The sequence below is a fragment of the Mycetomoellerius zeteki genome, unplaced genomic scaffold (genome assembly GCF_001594055.1).
Source record: "Mycetomoellerius zeteki isolate Tzet28-1 unplaced genomic scaffold, Tzet1.0 scaffold74, whole genome shotgun sequence".
In the NCBI taxonomy this organism is placed as follows: Eukaryota; Metazoa; Arthropoda; class Insecta; order Hymenoptera; family Formicidae; genus Mycetomoellerius; species Mycetomoellerius zeteki.
In genome coordinates, this window is record NW_017257764.1 from 529133 (window position 1) to 553936 (window position 24804).

The following is a 24804-nucleotide window of genomic DNA, read 5'->3' on the forward strand; positions in this document are numbered from 1 at the left end:
AAGTCATTAGATATATTCTACATATCCAAATGTCTGTAATTCGAGATCTCATTAATATCCATAGGATCTAAACCAATGTATTCAATAGATATTTACATACACACATACATATCCATTACACATACATAAAACATATTAATGTATACAATATTTCATTTTTTATACATAAAAGATTTGTGTGTAGATAATACATACACACATTCACACACACTCATGCATAAAATGCAAAAGGATATACATATATACATATGTATGTACAACATCTCAGACTTTTTCTGTCGGAGTTAAGAGATTTTATGTTGCTCAAGTCACGCCTTTTAAGCCGGTATTCATAGTTAGTTCTTGTTTTAAGACTGTCTTGAGTAATGTCTTAAGATGCTAATACAGCTCTGTGTGTGTGATTGGTTTATATCTTATGACTGTACCTAAGACGGTCTTAAATATAAGAACCGATTATGAATATCGGCCTTATTTATTCATATTGCACGGGAGATCTTATTTATAGATTTGTCATTTCGTCCCTCTAGCGCTCATAGTAGGAAAGTCACTTTGGTGGATATGGATTATGAATAACACGTGGATACCTAGTGAATATTTTTGATACTTACTTTGTGTACATATACGTATAACGGAAGATGCTAATGATGCCTCGCGAAGAGTTACGCGCTTCTTATTTGTTCTTCCTATTTTCTACAAAACTGACAAAACTATCTACATACTTTAGAGGTGTAAGGGGTATTGAGAAAAAATATCGAAGATATTTATTCATCATACCTATCAGCTCCAAAAGTAGTATATTACTTTGTCGACGTTTTGGATATTCGACTTTTCGATGACAGCACGCTGAGCGTTTTTATATTCGCCCCTGCCAATGCGCTTGCACCCGTTTCGTGCGTGAGAGAAAAAAAGCGGAAGATAGACAAAGCCGACGCGCACGCACTCACGCGAGACCAAAGTGACCATGGGCGTCGGCAAAACCTTTAGGCTAGGTCCACAACCTTGCTTTAAGAGGCCCTAAGTCGTAAAACCGTAAAAAATTAACCACAACCACAGTCGATTATTTTTCTCATATTCAACTGTGATTGATCAATTTTCTTAAGGCTTTACGGTTTACGACCTCTTAAAGCAAGGTTGTGGACCTAGCCTTATCCTTTAACATTTGATAGATTTTGCATCCTGATAAACAAGATGAAAATATATTCGTTATTCGTCGCTTTATATCTTTTATGATATATGTTATTCAATCATCTTTTCTCGTGATGCTCTAAAAACCATCCTAGTCATAAGAATGTCATTCAGAAAATAATCAATCCTCAAATCGATCCTCGTAGGTCTGTCTACAAACTGTAACTCAAATTCTCGTTTCCCTATAAGTTTTTATCAGAGACGGTTTCAAACGCGAGCCCTCCAATTCCCGCGGGGGTGACGCCGATGGTGTCGATACACTCACTCATTCACTCCCTCGCTCTTCTACACTCTCTCACTCATGCACCGCACTCTACTTTTTCCGACATCACAACACGGGCTGCGTGCGCTGCTCGAAACGCATACACGGCAGATGGTACTCGTCATCATCGCATCGGGGAGGAGGCGTGGCGTGGCAAGCTTTAATCGCTTAAAATCGTCGTTAATTGAAAACGAGTCAATTTACGGGTAACACGAGAGTCCCCAATGGCGGGTGACGCGCAAACACGCGCGCTTATTATATTGTCCTTGAAAGTGGTTGCGGTCGGCGAACGAAGGGTTTAACGGGGCATCCCTCACGCTGCAGAAAAAGTCTATCTAGAAGTATAATGAGGCATGCGTGACGCATGACGTGGGTGAAGACGGACGCTCTTTTTTATCACTGCTGCTGTCTGCTGCTATTGCTGCTGACGCATCGCCCGCCTTTTTTCTGGTGTAAATTTTTGCTGGGACTAGCGGTTGCGAATAGAATTATTATCTAAACAAGACATATCCTCTGAGTCAGGGGTTTTCGGGAATTAAAAGAAGAAAAGCGTGGTTAAACAGACTGTTATCGTTGAAAGCCGCAATTAGTTTCTGAAAAGAAATAATTTCCTTCGTGTCATTATACAAGGTATTCTGAATTTTCCCGGCAACAGATTCGACAAAAGCGAAGTAAAAGATTCATTTAAATTAAAGACAATTTCGCAAACGATTTAGACCGTCGTTCTTTCGACAATTTATCGTCGGCAATGTGTTCCGTGACGAATTATACGTATTATCGTATTGTTCCCGTAAATTTTCTACGTACTTCGGATGGACGTTGTCGGACTCGATCGGAATTTATATCTTTAGACGTGATTCATGTGATTATGCAATTGTGTCCGTATTACGACAAATTCACACGAATTTACACGACGTTTATGTATGATCTATAATTAAATCCTACGTCTCAAAATTAATCGTATTTTTCCGTGATGTGGTAAATAGTAAATACTCTCTGTACTCCATAATATATACATCATAATTTTGAGATTTTGAATTTTGCAATTAACAAATAAAATAATTATAGTATACATTATTACCACAAGGAAAAAATGTTGTTGTATTAGTGGACAATATAAAAATATTGTACGAGAGTGAGTCGATAATTATCCAATGTATTTATATAATTTATTGAAGCACTAACAGAGATTTACGTTTACATTATTTTCCAACATATTATATTATAGTTTCCTTGCTTTTTAATACACTTGATCCATCAACAAGCTCGTTATCCATGCACAAGCTTCGTTATGTTTTCTGAATAAAATGTTTTTAATGGGTTTCTCTCTCTCTCTCTCTCTCAGTCATGCATTCACTACATTTTCATATTTTGGTCAGCCACATATGCTCTACTTTCATATTTTGGTCAGTGGCGAATCGACAATCTCTTAGAAAATTTTTGAATGAATCAAACAGATAGTAATCACTCGCTCTCTCTCGAATTACTATCTGTTTGGTCCACTCAAAGATGTTCTAAGAGATTATCGATTCGCTGCTGTCCACTGACTAAAATATGAAAGCGTAAAGCACGACCGGCTGGAAGATCTGTGAATAATATTTGATTCCGAGAACATAACGGAATTTGTACAGCGATAAACAAAGTGTATTGAAAAGCACAGAGATTATGTCAATTTTATTGATACTGAAATAAATTTTATACATAGTTGAAAAAATTCTGTCAAATTTAACACAAAATGAATATATTAAATGATAACATAAACATTATGTAAAAATTAACATTAAAAATGTTACACTTTGATACAATTTGGAAACATATTTCTTCAAGAAGATTAACATTTACAATATGCTAAGTTAATACATACATTTTTTATTTATTTATCTTGAAATTTATTTTTTAAAACTATCTTACTTTTATGTTATTAGTTCACTTACTCATGAACTGTGTTATTTTAATACTAAGAAATGTTAAATATTAATTTAATACAAAATATTCAAATAATATAATCACATTGTGTTGTTAAATTAATACTATTGAAGTATGTTAAAAATTCAACACAAGAATTTTAACAAGGACCGGTTTATATATATAAACAGAAATACAAAACGTTTTTAAAATACATTCTAGATATAATTAGTTAATTATAAAATTCCGTGGCGCCTTTTCATATACTACTGCTAAATACTATAATTCATTACTATCCGTCATCCGTTTTTTTTTTCCATTATTTCTTTTCCTTTCGTTCTCTGCTGTTTCTTTTGTATTTATATTTTATTTCATTATTCTTATCTTAAATTTTTCGTTCTTTTGTTATTTATAATTCTTCTTACCTATAGTTTTAATTTTTCTGTTTAGGCTTTGTAGTAGATAGCTGTATTGTTGTTGCCATCTCGTCATTTGTGGTGCATTAAAATTTTTCCGTTTAATCTCAATATTTTCATCTTACTAAAATGTTGTAATGAATTCAATAATAAAGTTATTATTATTATTTTATCATTATTATTATATTATTACTCACCCTCATATAATTTTATTGTATGTTGTTAATACGCAACGATTCAGTGTGAAAAATAGGCTATTAGCAAGTAATATACGCCGAGCACGGATCTTCAGCGTTTACAAGCAAAAAGCAGTATATTAGTTGACAATGTTCCGTGACGAATGTCGCCGTATTGTTCCGGCGGCGGCAAATTTTCCAAGCGCGCTACGACGAAATTTACGCCGCATGGGGCGTAATTACGCAATTACGATTGTATCCGCATTATCGCAGCACTGGGGTAACACGAGGTTCCGGTAACCGGCCGGAAATTTACAAGCGGCTACGTGGCCCGTAATTGAATTCTAAGGCTCGTAATTAAGCGTATTCTTCCGTCGCTAGCATGGCCCGATGGGGCGCGGGTCGATCCCATTTGTTTTAATAGCATATTTGCGTCGAATCTCGATGAAGCGATCGGAATTCCGCGCACGCCGTCGCTTAATTTCGGCGCGCTTGTACCGTATATACATGTATATGTATAAAGGAAAACCGGCCGACGTGACGATCGGATCAAAAATCGTGTCGATTTTCCGCACGATCGTACTCCAAATAAGACGTTGCACGAATCGCGATTTATCACTTCCGCACGATCGTACTCCAAATGAATAAGACGTTGCACGAATCGCGATTTATCTGGCAGCAGCAACAATTAAAAGTCGGTTAATTTACGCGAGATTGTTCCAGGTGACGCAGTGTATATTGTTAATTCGCTAACGGAATCCCTTTCCTTGCACTGGGTATCAGCCGGTGCCAGGTGATAAAAATGCGTATCGCTCCCTCGTCGCCGTTATTAACAGTCACGGCATTATTATTCTCCGCGTACGCGTGTGCAGCGTAAAATATGCTATTAAAAATTTCGCAACGTTTATTATTTTATAACAGAGTGCGATTGGATGAAATGTGCATAGTTATGTGGAAGTTTTATCATACCTATTTCCGAGTAAGGAAGAGAGAGAGATTGATTGATTGATTAAGCATTTAATTTTAGTTCTACGATAAACCCTAGAGAGAGAGAGAGAGAGAGAGAAAGTCAACGACTTGATCGGATACCTAATTCAGCTTCGTTTGAAGACTTATTGTTAGTTCAATATTGCAGCCGCGGACCTGAATCACCTTGCTCAGCGTTGAAACGCAGCACACGATGGTGCGAACACTGCTGGCGGTTTAATCTATTCGACGGTTTCCGCAGATCGGTAACCCAGTTTCGCGAGATCGTTATGCCCGAGTAAACTGCATCTTTCATTAAGCTACAACAGCAACTACGTCCTAATTGAACGGCTCTCATTCGATCGGCCGACCCTTCGGTTAATTTAGCGGCTCCTCATACGGTGCATTATACCTACGCGTGCACATCCTAGACGAAGTCGACGGTAACTGATCCACAGAATTTTACGATTGTCGGAAAACTTGCTAAATATGTCTACAACACGGTAGAAAAATTGTATTAAATTTAATACATTTTGCTTGTATCAAACGGTTCATTAAAATTTTTTATTTAAATTAACCCTTCGATGTAAATTATAAATAAATAATTTAATTTAATATAAGTTTAATAATAATAATAACTTAAATCCAAAAATAAATTGTGTTGGAAAATGTAGTGTATATATATATATATATATATAAAAACAAATTTTAAGATAAATGAATAAAAGATGAATGTATGTTAATTTAACGTTTATAATATGTTAAATTGACACATATTTTATTCATACATTTTAGAATTTACGTTTTAAAACATATTACTTTTATGTTATTTGATCATTTACTCATAAACTGTTTTAATATTAAAAAGTGATAATATCCATTTAACACAAAATGTTCAAATAACATAATGACATTATGTTAAATTAACATTTGGATTGTTAGAAATTCGACAAAAATTTTAATAAGGACCAATTTTAACACAAGTACAATATGTTTTACTGTGTACCTGTGATAGGCGTGTAATTATCAAAATAAAAATAATTTTCCACAAACAAAAACTTGAGATGTGTAGATACATTGCACGTAAATCTATGTTCCATCGATTGTATTTGTCTACAGGTATTTGTATTATTTCTATCTTACATCGCACATAACTGTGTCTTTTTATAGAGTCCCCAATAGAATTGCGTAATTCCGCAATGATTTACGAATACTTTACGAACCATGCGAACCATCTTCGTAGAAATCACATTGAAATAATTTCATAGCAATGGAACACAGCTGTGATAAAATGTAAATCACACGCAATGTAAATCACTAATTTTATTTCGAAACATTAAACGGAAGTTTCGCACGATTCGCCGAGAAATGTCGTGGGCCGCATTACGTCACGTGTAACGCACACGACGCAGAAATGTTTCCGGGATTATTTCGCCGCGGGTCGAACGAGCTCCGCTGGCGATTATTTTGATTACCGGTTGCCGATTGTCGGATACCAGCCGTGCCGGACATTCTGGGCAAAAATGGATGGCGGGGTTGTCGGAATCCAAATAGGCTCGTTTAAATTCGAAATTTCTAGCACCGCCCTCCCCCGCGGTGCCGCCACCGTTGCCTTTGCAATTTCGTAAAACGATGCATATGTATAAGCCACGAAACGGCGGATTTAAATACTGGAAATATTTTTCCGTCGGTGTTATAAAGCGTCGCCGCGCGTAAAACTAAATCATCGTGACAAGGTTCCGCGTCTTTAACGAAGACCCGTTATTATCATGCTCTCGTTGTGTTAGTGCTCTGTAAGTCGTACGACACGATACAAATGTCTCGATTGTCGAATCAAAGAGAATGGTGTAAGGCGAGAAGATGTGATTACATAAAAGACAATGCGTGTATCTATTGTATTTATCTAAACTGTTTGCGACAATTCAGAAATTATTTTCTGAAAAGTAACTTAATTGTAGGACATTTGTTTTCCTTTGTACGTGTCGCAGTCATACTAGATATTATTTTGACAAATCATCCTTTAATTTACAGAGAAAACTGTAATTTTTTAGTTTCTTGACACATAATAATAAGTGAATGACACAAATAAGAGAAAAAATCCTACATTCTCTTGGTGCTTAATAACATTCATATGCAAATTTTCAAATACTTATTTTTCATGTTTCGACACACACACACACACACACACACACACACACACACACACACACACACACACACACACACACACACACACACACACACACATGGCCATAAACTCGAGCCGTCCTTCCGGAGAATTCATCAATTATTACGTTCAGTTTATTAGCCCAAATCAACGGCAACTTGAAAATAGTTGTCGGCCACCTTAAGCAATTCATGGAAGGCAAGGACAATTACGAGAATTGAATTACAAGTCGAGTGATGATACCAAGTCGTTCTCGTTAATTTTCGAGTTTGCGTGTCATAGCCGTGGACGAATCAGTCTGAAATTGTTTTAATTAAAGCATGCGCCGTATCTGTCGTAAATTAATACAATGCACTAATTGCCCTCACAGATACAATCCTATAGACACAATTGGGTACAACTCGCGGAACAATTCCTTTCATCTCGATATTTCTCCCTAATTGTTCCGTCACCGTGCAACGAACTTGACGTTCACAAATAACTCTAATGCTATTCGAGATCGTTGTTGCAAAAATAAAGCAATATTTGTGCTAAATTTGATTGTGAAAATTACAACACGTCCTTTAATTTTCGTAGTTAATTTTGTCAACGTCGATATAATAATATCGTTTATTGATATAAAATATGTATAATAATGTATAGAGACGTCCACGAATTATTTTTAAGATAAGTAATCGCTATTGAAAAAAGATTGAATTTTCACAAATAAGCGAAAAAGCTGAATTTATTCGATCAACGCGAATCTTGGTACCTAATAATATTTTTACGTGAATTTTCAATTTCCGTTTTCAATTTCCGCAATTTGCGAACTGTGGGCCAATTATTTTTGTCGATCTTAAAACACAGTCCACAAACTGAAATAAAAATATTTAATATGATAAATTAAATGAACAAGCTATTAATAATATTGGTGTTAATGGAGCATCTTAAACCACTGTAAAGAATTTATTGTGAAAAATATCACCCCAGGATTGAAATCCGGGCTGAATTTTCTTCAAGAGTTTTATTTATCTCGTTTCAGTCTTAATGCGCGTCACTAATGCTGTATCTCCTATCGCTCTCTCGATATCCTATACCTATACTTCACAATGCCAGGCTTTCGCCATCGCGTCGCTCGTAAACGCTAGTATAACGGGGCTATGAGCGCATCTCGCCGTCCTATCCGTCGCGTCGTCGTCGCGGTAACAGCGGCGTCAATGGCGCGGTATCGTATCGTTATCATAACCGATTCGTGGATACCCACCGTTCTCGGTAATATTCCTCTTTTCGGGCGGGAGCGTAACTCGGTAATAGCCGCGTCGTTCGAACATTTCCCTTAATCAAGCGGCTGTCGCGTACCGCGATTTAACGCGCGCGCGCAGATATACATACGTATGTATACGCGCAAGCATATACGATACACTCTGATGTTTTACCGCGACGCGACGCGACGTTTACCACTTTTACGTTTATATCCGACTATCGCGGCAGGGCAGGAATCAGGCAGGGTAGAGCGGAGGAATAAATCCGTGTTGCGCGCCGAGTGACTCGTCGGGCGTTTACACGCGTCGACGAGCGGGCTGAGTGAAGCAGAGAGTGAAGCAGAGCGCACAGCTACAGCGTCCATCGCCCAACTCGGCTTAGTGCGTGTAGCGCGACCATAAACAACCGTGCAACTTTCACGAGGACTTTACCGTAGCCATTACAGCGACCCATTTCCCGACGCGGTTCATGAGCGAGCGCGTCTCTCTTTCCCGTCGCCTGAATCTCGCTCGCTCGCTCGCTCGCTCGCTCGCTCGCTAGGTCGCTGGCGCGCGTGCGACCTAAGCTTCGTAAGATAATTGTTCATCAGGGGTTGAGTGTCAGCCGCGAGTTCGCGTTAATGCTGGCCGCACGCGAAATGACGCGTCGTTATATCTACGAAACTATCACGCGCGCACATCCCAGAGAGATCGAGCGCGTACGATGTTACCTCGGCGTTGTAATCTCGCGCTTTGGAGAGACGATGGCGCGCTCTTGTTTCTCGGATTCGCTGTGAAACGCACATTCCTCTAAAGATCGGCTCAGAGACATCGACGCGAAATATGAAGATACCATACCTACTCCCGACGCTCGTACCCTATCTCTAGATTTCTATAGGAATACCTAAATCGCTACATGCTGTAGTTAGAGTCCTAAAAAAAACCAGAAATTCTTCTTGGCGTATGTTCCATTTGACATTCGCAATGCTCGCGAGTATCATTTCATCCTTGGTGTGTTTCTCAAACGTTAAGAAAGATAAAATGTTCGCGAATAACCTCTTTGAGTGCGTTCTACAATGTGTCGCAAACACCTCGTCGTCAGTCGCAACGCTTCTGACAACCAATAAGTGCATTCAGTACAACCGCTTACTGAGCACTGAGTGAGTTCTTATACTTGTTTGATCTATATTTTTAGCTCTAACGGAATATGCCGATCAAATACAAGAACTTACTAAGCGCCCAGTGAGCGATTGTAGTACTGAATGCACCCAATCAAAACCGTCAATATCTAGTAATTATTGATGCTTCCGATTGGCTGTCGAAGCATTGCGACTGACGACGGAGTGTTTGTGATACATTGTAGAACGCTCTTTAGAATAGTCTAACTATTATGAGGAACAAAATGACATTATGATTACGTAATTTAGACAGCCAATCGGTATATTGAAAAACATAATAGCAGCAAATTGACTTAATCGATTCAGTGTCGCATCTTTGGTTTTCTCGGACTCTAGTCCTAGATATTTTAGAGTCCGCGATAGTCTGTTACGAATCAAGCTGAATGCCATGTTTATTCACATATAGAGCCCTAGCTAGAAAACCAAAGATTCGTCATAGAAGGTTATAGTCTAATTGGCTGTTTATAAATAGGCTAAAGAATATGACCTGATTGACTATCATAAATAAGGAAAAAATGATACCATAATTACGTGATTTAGACAGTCAATGGGTGCATTCAGTATTACAACTGCTTACTGAGCGTTCAGTGAGCTCTTGCATCTGATTGGCATATATTCCAATAACCAAACAGGTGCAAGAGCTCACTGAGCGCTCAGTGAACGATTGTAGCACCGAATGCATCTAATCAGTACACCTCTAATCTAACTGATTCAACTAACTTGCATCTCTGGTTTTCTAGAACTCTAATCACGTAGACTGTATTTCGTAAGCGCATGATGTATCGTTTTATCCTTGTTATTCATCGAATGTTAAAACAAGGATACAACAAATCATGCGCAATATGTGCTTTACGAAACCAGTGTATGGAGTGAATATTGATGTTAATCTATAATCTAATATGAACATCACCTCGGATATGATTGTATCTTTTCTAATTATATTTTTTAAATTGTGCGAAAATTAAAAAAATATTCTTTTTTATTTTAAATATTTAAATTTTGCACGGATAGGAAAATGTTTTATAAATGTGCAGTTCTTCATTACAAACACGGAAAATAAAATTTATAATGTTACACATTTATATATATTCGGTATGCTACTGTTTGGTCATGATTAGAGGCATGTTTAGATTCCCATCTAGTTGTTCTCCGGGTATCATATCATCCTTGTTTAACGTTCGGTAAACAACAAGGATAGAGTAATATCTGGGTGACACTCGGGTGAAAATCTGAACATAACTAGGTAAAGAGAAAATTATCTAATTATTATATCGTCATCCCTTCTCCTTTCAAATTGACTGATATTGGTTCACATTTATCCATGGCGGTAACTATTTAGGTATTTCTATAGAAATCTATGACCCTACCTTTGTATCAGTAGAGAGATGCCTACGAGATATTTTGAAACTTTCGATCACCTATCTTTGGCGTTTCAATACATTGCCTTACCGATAACCTACTGGATTCGTACTGGCTCTTGGATGCCGAGTTGCATGCGAAAATATTGATAGCTTGCCTAACGCCCGCGGGCACTGCGCGAGAATCGCTTTTCATGAATCACCATGTATCGCTGTGTGCCAGTTGATCTCGTATACATCAATTATGCACTTAAAAGGGATCCCCCGCAGTGTGCACAGCGAACAGATGCGCGCCAATCTTGAAACATCTCGTACGAATGTCGGACATTTATGTACCGCGTGATCGCATCTTTGTGCCTCTAATTTCGACGGGGAAAAGAATACCAATGGTGTATGTATATGTGACTACACGATCGAAACGAATGTCCGTCTTTCTCCGTTTGTATTATTAAGACCCCAATTTATAGCGAGAAATTCCGAGAAATGGCATTAACGTCAGCAATAAGAGAAGCGATAGGTATAGATATATTCATCGTTTCTATCGCGTGCAACTGGTAACGAGCTCTCGCAGCATATCGTGGTGGAGGGACTCTACATAAAATTAGCTTTTATAGATTGTTAAAATGCATTATGTGATGCAGGTTGTCGGTATTTTAATCGTTTAATTGAACATATCTACTCTTCTTAAATAATATCCGTGTCGTAATGTTCAGCTATAACTAGGTTACACTGTCACAGTTTAATCTCCCTAAAAGAATCTGGCTAATCTTGTCCTATTTTTGATTGGCTTGATGAAAAATGGTGGAACCAATCAGATGATGAGCACGTGAAAAATGGAAAAGCGGATATATAAAATGATTTATAGAGTTATATAAGAGCACGTATAAGTGCGCATGTATGTGTATGTGCATGGCATATAAAAGCGCATGCCATTTTTAATAAAACTAGAAGACTCTTAAGGTCATAGCACACAAAAAAGCTTAAGCAGTAAGACGTAAGCAGTAAGGAAATCAACATGTTGGATTGGCTATACTGCTTACATTATAACCGAGGGGTAAACCGCTGATCAAAATTGTGTATACCAATGCCTACTAATGTCCAAGTAATGCCCAACTTTTATGTCCACTAATGCCCTAATAATGTCCATGAATGCCCTAATAATGTCCATTGATGCCTTACTAATGCATAACGCTTATTATAATACACAATTCTCTTAAATAATGCTCAGTAATGCCCAGTAATTCCTCAAATCTGTACACCGTAATGCCCTTAGCGATTTACGAATCGATCATGATCTTATGGCCTCTACTGTGATTGGTCAATTCATTTACTGCTTATGTTTTACTGCTTAAGTTTTTTTGTGTACCATGGACGTACTTCTAGGAACATTATCATAATTTTTCGCTTTATGACATCTTGTCGGCAAACTTTTAATTTTTATCAATTAGTCCAATTTTAATTATCGTACTATTATATAAATTTCATGCTGCGTTTTTTCACATTGCAGCAAAATATAATATTTTAATTCCTCGCCTCCCGGTATTCGCTCCTCTTCATTGCTACTTTGTTTAAAATACGCTGTATTTTTCATTTCATTATTTCTCATATTACATAATATTTATTTTCTTACATGTGCATGTGTAAAATTTATTTGCATACGCCTGAGATTGTGCATGTATGTGTGCATACATGTACATAAATATCAATTACGTATGTCATATATCATATTCTCATCTACAGCTTAAATTATTATGCACGTATAACATCTATTTATGTATGTAATTTCCTTCATTGCTATTCTGATGTTGTATCGTTTCACACGTTGTTAGCTGTTTTACACATTTTATTTCCTATTCAAATTATTTCTCCATATATTACATCACTATAAATTTAGTTTAGTGTTTGTTGATGTATCCTAATATATTATTTCTTATTATTCTTCTTTTGATTTAAGTTTATATTTAATTTTAGGATTAAGTTTATAAACAGCATTATTGCTGATACCTTATTTTTAGTGATGCAGTTTTAAAACGGCCTTCTTTTTATGAAGCCTATTTTATTGTCACTGCATCTCAATAATAATAATAATATAATTATTTTTTTTATTTAGTAGCCAAGTAATATATGGGGAAAATAAAAATTTTCCCGATTAAATATAAGAGATGTGCGAATGTATAACGATAACTTGTCCATCGCTTTTAATTTCGAAAGCAAATTTAACTTTGAATGGAACTTTAATTTCAGGCTCACAAAGATATTTAATGTTGAGTATCAAAAAGTTTCCGAGCACGCAGATGGTGTTGAATCCGAATTTTCCTGCGAGAGGAGTCGGTCCCAAAGTTGGCCAAAGAATTCGCACGGATGAGAGAACGTGCGGACAAACTTGGTGCGCCTTACACACGGCGAAGACGAGTCAGATATCTAGAGATACTTAGTAACGGCGGGGTTACCACGTAGTTATATGAGCGAGAGCGCGTCGCGTGAACCTCGAGCGAAAATAATGCTCGCGCGACCACGAATACGCGGACGGAATAATATAATATAATATAATGTAGTTCGCGGAATATATAATATACCTCTTCATGAACGTAAAAGTTGCCTCGTTAACTTGATTGCGGCACTTTGACTACTTGAACTACCTTTACGACCGGCAATTAAAACCAAACGACGGGCGTAGACGATCAACGATCGCAATGACCGGAGGTCTTGATTTTCCAATATCACGAGATTATCACCTATCCAGCTATTCAATGATATATAACTACAAGGTACAATAACAGCATAAAGAATAACAAAACGATAACATTAACGCATATATAAGTACCATAATGTCACCATGATATATAATCCTAAAATTTGAGGACGGTTTCTTTTTCCGAGAATAAGAAGAAAATATCGATGACAAGTTACAATAGAAATATGACAACATCCAATGTTTCATAATTCGCGAGCTTCTCGGATAGTCGTAAAAATCGGCAAACGGATACGGTGCAACGTGTATATGTCTTCCACGAGCGCGAGATTAAATGTCGTTCCACGATCTCGAGGTACACCTGCCGGGCGTCTCTCGCATTCTCGTCGGCAGCACGCGCAATTTCCGCTCGTGCGATAGAAATCGACGTAATGCCGCGTCTCTTGCACGAAAGCTGCGATATCTGCGCGACACGTCGCGATTTTTCGACCTCGGTGGTCAACGTATAGGTACGTTTGTAGGGTTAAACGGAATAGCGCGTTACGTCTCGAAACTATCGCGCGGGGACCAGCAGTTCGCTGCAGCCAACTCACCCGCTGGGTATCGTAATTTCGTCGATAGTAACAACGGTAACAGACGCCGCCACCGCCGTGCCGCAGCGCATCGTTAACCTCCTGGCGTCCGGTTTTTCGCTCTCTCGCGCTAACCATCCGCACCATGCCGGTTTATGCGCCATCGCAGTCGCGGCTTCCAACCTCTCTTGCCGATTCAACAATTGAGTAAACAGAATATACCGAAACGTGTTGTTCGTGTTTACTTAATCCATATAGGAACGGTATTCATGGAAAGCGAATTAATTAATAAGTGGACTCTAGATCTGAGTGATTCAGAAATATTCATAGAGGATTGGAATCGCGAATGTGGATTGAATTTTAGGAGATATCAACGAGCATCGACGCTACTCTCGACGTTCGATACCATTTCAAATTGTAAAATAATGTTTAATGTTACATATAAAAATAATATATGTAAAAAATTTCATTTTTGAGATGCTAAAGAAACTGCACACATCAAAATCAACGATATGATCTTTCATTTTTGCAACAAACAATGAATATAATTTTTCATTTTTGCATAATTTCTTTTAAAAATGTGTGTGTGTGTGTGTGTGTGTGTGTGTGTGTGTGTGTGTGTGTGTGTGTGTGTGTGTGTGTGTGTGTGTAGAAATTTTAACCAAATTGACAAAGCCCGGTAATTGCAAATTATAAAAGACAGAAATAAATAGTCAAATTACGAGTAAATTAAAGATCGCATTGCGAAATAAAAACAATTGTTTATTCTCATTCCATAGTTTTTATTTGGCAATACAGTCTTTAATTTGCTTGCAATTTGACCATTTTTGTCTCTCTTTTGCGATATGTACAAATTTTTATAATATTATATAATATTACAGAAATATCCAAGGTAAAATTCCAGATATAATAATGTTATATTTACATTTACGTTTGTACGCATCTTATAACATAGCTTAAGAAAAATTATAATTCGTCAGTGAATTATTTTAAATAAATATTTCTATAAACTTATAACTTCAATTGTAAATTTACTTTTGCAAATTGTTTTAATATTAAAAAAAAAAGAATAATTTTATTGGTAACTTTATCCACGTGTGTAAATATACATCTTTAATAATGAATCCCAAAATTATCCATCAGGTATAATTATTGTAATTTTATGAAATTTTTTTTACAGTAAAAAGTGAAAGAATTACATTGTCTCTCCGTAATAAAAGAAAGTTTGCGCAATAGCAAATTAAACGGCATTTTCGATTTAAGCTAACAGTAACGTCCGCGATTAATATCAATTTTATGTAGAAATACCGCACGATCGTACGGATGGACGATTTATTACGTGATGGAGGAGTTTGGTCGCGAATAGATACGGATTTATTCGAAATCTCGTGTTATATACGGACATCGAGCAATATGCAGCCGTATCTGATCGTCGGAGAAATACGACGTTGAAAAATTGGCAGCACAGCGGTCCCGGTTAAAAGTCCAGGGGGCAGTTAAACACGTATTATTACGCTCGCGTCCTTTGCACGCGCCCTCTTCTCTTCTCGAGGCCGCGATGTGACTTCATATTTTCCGCGTCGCAAATGTATAACACGAGTGTATGGAAATAGAAGCAGAAATGTGAACGCGACCATGACAGTCGTTCCTCGGATCCCACGATGTCGTTTGCATTTCTCATAAGCGCGCGGCTGTTCCTTTTTTCCCTCTCGCAATCGTACATACGCATTTTTTATCTTCGTCCTACGTGAGTCACTAGTTCATGAGAAAGAAAATAGAGAGAGAGAGAGAGAGAGAGAGAGAGAGAGAGAGAGAGATATTTACTATGTCCTCTCTAAGCGTCCAAGTTCCTAAAAGCGCCAGAGAAACGTCATAAAGTCATAAAATTAGAACGCAAAAGCGACATATGAAAGCAGATTATAAGAGGGCACATTAGATAATGACACGCGCGTATTATTACGTAAGCTACAGTAAAAATGAAAGAAAGAAAAAAGAAAAAAAATTCAATTTATTAATACTCCGAGATTATTTCGATCCCTTAAGAGCGTACACGAATAATTATCTCGGGTAACATTGGACAATATTGGAAAAACGATTACCTCGTTATTGTCGTATAAAGATAACGACTAAATGTACTCATTCTGGCTGTCAAAGAATGTATGCGTTAACAGAGAGAGAGAGAGAGAGAGAGAGAGAGAGAGAGAGAGAGAGAGAGAAACAGAGCGTAAATTCCGTTTAATAAGACAAGCGAAAAGATACGCGAATAAATGTAGATTAATTGCCTTCTGAAACGAGTCTCCTAAGGATCGTAACAAAAATTACACAGGACAGTGTATGAGATAAAGAACTACAGAGAGCTGTAGTCGTAAAAGATTCGGAACAAACAGTCAAGATAAATAACAGGAAAGATTAAGACCAAAGTTGAGTGACGTCGGAGAAACTGAGAGGCGGAGGACACAACTCTTTGATATTTGCATACTGCACTCTGCGAGGGAGGAATTTTGGCGAGGGGGATAGGGGAGAAGGAGAAGCGGAGAGGACCGACGCGGCGCGGGCGGTTCAGTGTGAGAGCGCGACCTCCTTCTCTCGCGGAGTGTTAAATTAAATTATTATTATCCCCATTATCATTAAGCACGCCGAGTACTAGTACCCCCCTCAACCCCGATATACATCTCGGGGATCCGCGTGTGCGGGCACATACACACACGTACACACCCTCACGGATGCATACGTGCAACGTATACACCGTATACACGTCTCCGCGTATTTGTAGGCAGATCGAGGTACGAGATGTCGACGTGCATATAATTCTCTCGGGACGCCATTAAATTGTATTAATCCACTTCCATCACGAAATTGAAGTTCATACACGATAAATGTACGTACGTACCTGCTGCGATACGCTTGATGTACGCGAAGTGTGTAACCCCCTCCCCCCAGTTTTCTCTGGTGCCCTTACATTCTTATCGATCTTGTGCGACAAATTTTTTCTACTCGACGATATCTCGCGCGAGGATCGCGTGTAACCCTCGTACCGTTTCGTACTTATTAATCCCGACGGGAGAGAACGGCGCGATGAACAAAGTTAAGTCAACCGTAAGGGAATCATTTAAGTGTCGTTACTTCGCTACCGGGCATTTTAATCACCGACACTTTGTCCCTTACATTACTCAGGGATCGATTATGTCAAAAAGAAAGATCTCTCGTAGATGATAACTCTGCGAAATATAGATATTCTACAACGAGCACGTAACAAATATCACTTTTTTGCGCTGATGTGTTTCTCCATTAATTTATTTTCACTCAAATTAACGGGGCGATAGCAGGTAATGTTCGTACTTTTCGAGCAGGTCGATAATCAGAGACAATATCAAAACCCTGTTAAATTAAGCATAGTTGATACGCAATCGTGACACACCACGGTGATAATTGGATCGTACGGCATTGCGGCGGAGGTACGTTCGTTCGAGCTTCATTCGTGTTTTCCGACAATGCCGTTGTTTATCCCATATCGCGAAATGAGTTTCGGAATGAGTGGCGTGGGAGTGCGGGTAGCGCGAGGATGCAACGAGGATGGGGATTGAGAGTAGATATATAGACGGGCGCGAATTCTCGGAAATGCATATCTCGTATGCTGCAATCGTTTCGCGAATTCAAGAGCTTTGAAAAAATGCCGGAGGCTGCGGTTTCCGTAGATTCTGGAGGGAACTGGGATGGAAAGGGAACAAAAAACGACAACATACTTTTTTATCTACTGCCTAGTCGCCGATGTGGTCTATTTTTTCACGCATTTTACATCCGTAAACCAAATATTCTTCCAATTCCGATTGTTGTCTCTCGTAAAGCTTGCATATTCTATATGTATATGTGCTCGTACTAATCCTTAAGTGATCGTCCGAGCAGTTGTCATCACACATATGTGGTCATGCGCGACGTATTCTGTGCTCTGAGAAAATAACGCTGTATTACATGTTATGATTAGAGTTTTTGTTCCTCTTTGGCTTTTTTCTAAAGTCCTACTTTATATTAACTTTGATTTTAACTTTTGTTCTTCATTCAAATATTCAATACAATACAATACTTTCACAGCATATTCTAGAGGTAAAGTCGAATAAAAATCTTAATACGGAAATATTGAGGCTGCAATAATTTTTTGAATTTAAGCATAACTGTAATTGCTTACAACACAAAAATTTTATTTTTTCTATTTTACTTCTTTAAACTCTTCTTTGTTGTATTTTACTTCTATTAATATTTCTAAATTCTTTCTAAGACAAAAATCCTAATACAAAAATGTCGAGGCTATAATAGTTTTTGAATTACAAACTATATTTGATCAATTATAATTCAAAAACTACTGTAGCTTTGACAATTTCGTATTAGAATTTTTTACTCTATTTTACCTCTGGAAACTTTACACTATAAAAATATTTTACGGTTTATATATTTTATGGTTATGAGACACCCTGTACATTGTTGTTTGCAATTGTGATTAATTCAATCGATTGAATAAAAATTACTGACTACTAATTAAAAAATTAATCGTTATTTATTACTTATTATTAGTTTTTGGTTACAGGATAGAACAAACACGATTAATGTATGCCCAATCTTTTTTCCAGTTTACATAGAAACAAAATAATTCATCGACCAATATCGATTTAAACATTTTTTCGATATGACAAAATAATAGTTCTTTAATAATAGCAATAAAAATTATAAATACAATTTTTTTAGATAATTAAAAATTAACGATTCATAATTAATACAATTAATTTTTAATCGATTACTTTACCCTAGAATAAACTTAATCGATTAATTGTAGAAAATTATATTTCACGAATAATTTCATTAATTGATTATATTAATCATGATTAGGGTAACTCCGGTAAATACGCCGCGCTGGGATTTACGCCGCAGAAATCAGAAAAAATAGGAGTGGGGATAATTTTCCCGCAACTACTCTATTACATGCCTTTATATTATATTAGTATTGTGTTATGATTTCAGCTTCTTGTTAATATTAATGAAATTATTGTGAGTTGAATCAATTTGTCACTGTAATAAGTAGCACTATCATAAATTAAAATCTACATAAAACGATTACTGTAGGACGTGTAAAAGACTTAGTGGTTATTTCGTGATACATACGTGTAGAGAAATAGTAAAGCATGTTGTATAGCAAAATACAAGTACTTTGCTTTCGTATTCTTTGTTTAGTTCGTTGTCTTGTATATCCTACCTGTTTGGGACATTTTTAGCGGGCGGGATTTATGCCCAAAGCATACAAAGTGCGCAAATTGAATTCAGTGCACTAAATGCAATAAACACATTACATGAAACATGTACCTCATGTCATAACGCTTGTAATATATGTAGGAAGATTGTAATTATTATCTATTACTTGATATACATATTTATCATTCTTATTCCTTAATAAAACTTTATAAACACATTTTATAAGTTATTGTGTCATTTAATATACGAAAAATAAATATATATATATATATATTTCGGATTTCTAATATTTTTTTCATAGTAGTAGACAATACAAAGTTTTTACTGATATAGTTCGTTTACTTTAAACATAGTAAATAATACTTAATAAATCAAGTTTTTGATAGGTGCGGCGTATGTACTGGAGTTATTAGTAGAGGATTTTTCGACTCAGTTTAGTCTACTTTATCTGCATACGAGCGCTTTGTTAAAACTTACCGGACATTCTGTATATTTTAAATTTTTAGTCGATTATTTTAGTTAAAAAATAAAACGATCTATTAATGTCCAATACTACTTTATTCATATATCTATCGCATAATAAACAAAAAACATAATATTGTACAAAAATTTAAAACAGAAAAAGTACATAATGAATCGCGCGGCATATACATGCAGAAGACTGCACCAAACGTGAAATTAAAAAGAAATACGTTAATTTTGCTGTTGCGATTTTGATGTCGCGTTGCGCAAAATAGCGTGAACAATGTTAATATTCCGTGTCTAAAAGATCACTAAGAGGGTTAGATGGAGGAAGACCACTCGGATGTTATCATTATTTTATGCAGCTTTATTCGAGGATGACATACTCTGTGCGTCAGCATGACCACTTAAGGATTTAAGAGAAGAAACGAGATGTCGCAAACTCGCGAATTGTCTCCATTTGATATTTTGATCTTGACGAAATTTTAACAGATTTCAATTGCCCAGCCGACTATCTCGAGCGAGTAGAATATGAGCTCCAAACAGTTTTAAGTGATCGTTTAAAATTCAATATGCGAAAGCATCTACGAAACTTGTCACGCTCCAACTTGCCGTCAATTTTATATCTCGCGATTGTTTTTTAAACAAAGATCAGCATTATAGTAGATACCTTTAGGTGTTCTCGTGAATCCAAAAGTACTTTATCGTTTCTTAAACCATTTCCAATACTCAAGTATTCAAAAGTTACACTTTGCAGACTCGAATGCATAAGTCACACGGGGGACTGCTTAAAAATTCAGAAAGTCAGCACTTTAGTTATTACCAATAGACTGTCATTCCCGTCGTGGCAGAATAAATGTATGACTACTTTCAAACGGCTAGTGCGGCAAGAATCAGTAATATCCTCGAACGCAGGCCAGCCTTTCCAAACTATATCTCTCCTATTTCATAACTTTCCCAATTTCAAGAACAGAGAAGCGAGAAAATAGCATAGGCGTCGAAAAACTCCGCACCAGTACCGAGATAGCGAGAATTTAGATGGGAATATAGACGTGATATTCTAGTTGAAGTCAAAAATTACTAAAGTTAAACGTGAGGAAACACCTTTAAAATTGAAGGACGACGACGTTGAGCGAAACTTACGCACTAGCGGCGTAAAGTGGCCATCACAAAGAATTTATTGTGGGAGACAGTTGTATCGAGCAACGGGCTAGAGGATGATAAGTGTTGATTCCTGTTGTGAAGCAATTTGCGATTGCTACCTTCAGATAGTGGGCTCGACGTGCGCGTTATCATCAGCCGTTGCACCCGTTCATATAATAGCGAGCCGCAAATAGGCCATCGACGTCGCGTTGCGAACAAAAGCAAAACAGCGTCGCGCAACGGGCAGGCCCCAGCGGATGTCCGAAACGCCGCGCATTCCCGACGCGGATCGTCGGCGATTAATCGAATCGATCGAGCAGCACGGCGCGGCAACGGTAACGGCAACGTCAACGGCAACGGCAACAGCAACGGCGGTGGAGCCTCTCGTTCGACAAAAGCCCTGATTCATGCGTCAGCGCACGAGGCGCCCGCGCCCGCGCCGCGCCGGTCCAAGCCGATGCGCGATGCAAAAACCACACAACACTGCACTTACCCCCGATCCGTCCGAGGCAGAACAATAACAAGCTGGTCAGACCAATCCAATCCATGATGATTCGGCTCGATTTTTTTACCGCCTCCGACTGCAGTCGTTCAACTCTAAGGAGAGAAGAGAGAATCGGAGTTGGTCTACACGCGCGTGGCTCTAATTGCACGCGCGAGATCGAAAATCAAATCGCTTCCTCACAGCGCACTTCGTACTCCGGTTTCTCTTATCGCACCCACGCACGAGAGATGTTTTCACATTAAAAATCCACTTGTCAACAATCGCGTCGTCACAAAATACGTCGTACAAGTAATCGTCGACGAACCGTTTTGAATATTACTCCTCGTTTCTTTCTTTTTATTTTTTTTCCTTTTTTTCTAACGTTTAATTATCACTCAACCATTCCTCGTCGACTGGAGGCACCGCGCACTCATTAACCCTCTCACAGCGAGTCACGGCGACACTCATGGGGCACACGCGGGTCCCGATCGTGCGGCGAACACGCGTCGCGCGGAAATAGCGGGTGGCAGCGGCGGCGGCGAGGAGGCATTCGGGGAGAGATAGAGGAAGAGAAAGAGAGAGAGAGAACGTGCGTCCGTACCCCACGATGATCGCGTGTGCGGAGCAGTGGCGGCGGCGCGGCCTACGGGCTTTAGAACGCGGGGCGCCGTCTCCCACCCTCACGCGCGCGGCCGGCGGCAGCACCGCGTAGTAACCCCCTCTCGCTCGCCTACATTCCTCTCTCTCTCTCTCTCTTTCTCTCTCGGTCGTTCGCACGCGCGCCCGAGAGTACCCGAAGTTGGAACAGCACGAGGCCGAAATAGGGGTATCTCGGCACGAACTAGCCCGAATGAATCCGAGAGAGAGAGAGAAAGAGGGGAGGGGGAGGAAATTGAGAAAGGGAAGGAGAGAGCGAGAGATTTTCTGCGAGCGCCTGTGCGGAAGTTGCACTCTACGCATCGTCGCAAGACTATTAATGCGAAATGCGGATAAGAATTTTTGCGAATTAATATCTAACGTTTTATATTTTCGGTTATTTTGTTTTGCAATGATACCTTATTCTTTCAACGAACCATAGATAGCTGGAAAGTTGGACCAAATAAAAGACAACTCGATGAACTAAATAATATTAATTAAACTCGATGACGATATTTAAATATATGTCAAGTTTGAATAATCTTTCAACAAATTTTAATGACAAATATTATATGTATTATATATAAAATATTATATACAATATATATATATTTGTCGTTAAAATTTGTGAAACAATTATTCAAACTTGGCGTTTATTAAATAGCGTTTTTAATTAATTAGGTTATTTAATTCGCCTTTATTTTAATATATGTGTACATATATATGCACGTTATATTATTATATACAAAATTACTCAATCTTATTACTTAATTATCTTAAAGTATACTATTGTATATTATAAAATATATAATATTATAGTTTCATAAAATATAATATTACATAATATCAAATTGCATTAGAGTTCATTTATTCATGACACTGTTTTCTCTTGGATTGTCATAAACTATCGATATTTTCGAAAGGAAACACTCTCCGGTATCTTGTGATACGATATCGAATGACTTGACTGAAAGTATCCGTATTCTATTAAGTCTAAGCCTCTCCACGCCAAGTGAATAAAAGCACATCCGCACTTAAACTTAAGCATTCTTCTAGCCGTGGGAAACGGATGGAATATATCGACTCGATTCTCGTTCAAGCGATAGGCTCCTTGTATCGTTCCGACTTTAGTGGCGCGCGGATGGGGCCCGAAAAGTTAACCTTCTTCCCCTATACCCCACCCTCGCTTTTCCTCGGTACCTCTTAAACTTTGGTTAAACTCTTTCTATGGTGACGTAATGCGGTCTACATTCGGGCGAATTCGATATAAGCGCGCCGAGTTATGTGGAACGTTTTTCTTCGAAACTTTAAGTTATGCGGTATGGAGTCAAATACGCGTGAGATATATATATGTATATGTGTGTGGGTGTGTGTGTGTGGATACATGCTAAATCTTGTCTGTGAACATCCGAGATTGCCTCGCACGAAGTGCGTTATACAGTGATGTATCATCAAAGACAATACGTTATAGACAGGTCGAGAGAGTCTCGCGTCTCATGCAGCGCGACTGCAGGGCGAATTTTCTTTTTTCTTTTATAGCAAGAAGTAAAAGGATTAGTTCTTTGAGAAATAAGAGCTGGAAATGTTTCAGTTACCTCTTCCTCATGTTAAATGATTCCGTGTTCAAGCGACGCTTATATCGAATTCCATCTAGCATGTACGGCGTCAGGTTGCACCTGAAGGCGTAGTAAACCGAATGAGAGCGGTAGGGATGTAATCGTAGAGGAAGGCCGAGATATCACGGTGTGTGCATGCGTTTGTGCACGCGGGGTCGCCGCCAAGTAAAATACGAGGGGTACGTAATGAGAATCCAAAAATCAAAGGAAAATGCAGGAAATGCAACTATCGCTGGTGCATCATACCGCATTTTTCGCTTCCGAGGGCGGAAACGCAGAAAAACAGATATATGCGGGTGCACGAAAAGCAATGTTGTGTTTGCGGACGTCAGGTACAACTGGAAACCTGTGACGGATTTATAGTACGCGGGGCCCGCGGCGCGTCGCCATTTTTCCGAGACCCCGTTATTGATCTGTCAAAATATTGATCCGCCTGAGAATGTTCTTAAATGTCGAAACGCGCATGGGGCGGCGCGAAATGCAATTAATTAGAGCTACCATTGTGACGATAAAACATTCATAATATAAATTATCGTAATAATAATAATTGCTAGTCTGTTTTTAATTATAACTTCTATTACAATATATCTGTAAATTTAATTGCGTTTTTGATTATAATTTAACGGAAATCGAATTGATTCACATATTTTCTCATATTTCTCTTATTTCGAGCGTCAATTAATTTGAGACAGTCCAACAGTCAGGATACATCTCGAAAAATTTCCCGGAACTGCCCCGGACAGAGAAAAGAAAAGCGGAAAGTAGAAAATTATGCACTGACACGTTTCTTACTCCGGACAACAGTATTTTTTTCTTCTTGCCTTTATTTCCGAAGCATGAAGCCCTTGAGCCCTGTAGTATCGCGCGTAAATCCGCCGTGGCAACACGGGATCCTCCGAAGTAATCAGAATTGCGTCTATTCGCGCGCCATCCTTCTCACCCTCGCGTCGTCGTTCCAAATACATACCCTCTGTTCTGTCTCTTCCGTAGAGCGCCCGACTTTCTTGCCCCCGCGTCTGATACGCAAACGTGTGCCCCATTCCGTCCGCAGCCGATCGCGGATTTCCGTTTTTACAAGTTTTTACAGCAGTGTTTGTAAACGGATGGTCTAAGAGCGAGATGGACCAG

At 38.2% G+C, this 24804-nt stretch overlaps 1 protein-coding gene across 1 annotated transcript in view; it reads right to left on the reverse strand.

Moving 5' to 3' along the window:
* LOC108729482 (uncharacterized) overlaps nucleotides 1–21548 on the reverse strand; it is a 134377-nt gene extending 112829 nt beyond the window's left edge. Inside the window, exon 1 of the mRNA XM_018458627.1 lies at nucleotides 21434–21548. Coding sequence (XP_018314129.1) covers nucleotides 21434–21488 — 55 coding nt within the window. The 5' untranslated portion in view covers nucleotides 21489–21548. The remainder of the gene's footprint in view (nucleotides 1–21433) is intronic.
* Between the last annotated feature and the right edge of the window lie 3256 nt (nucleotides 21549–24804).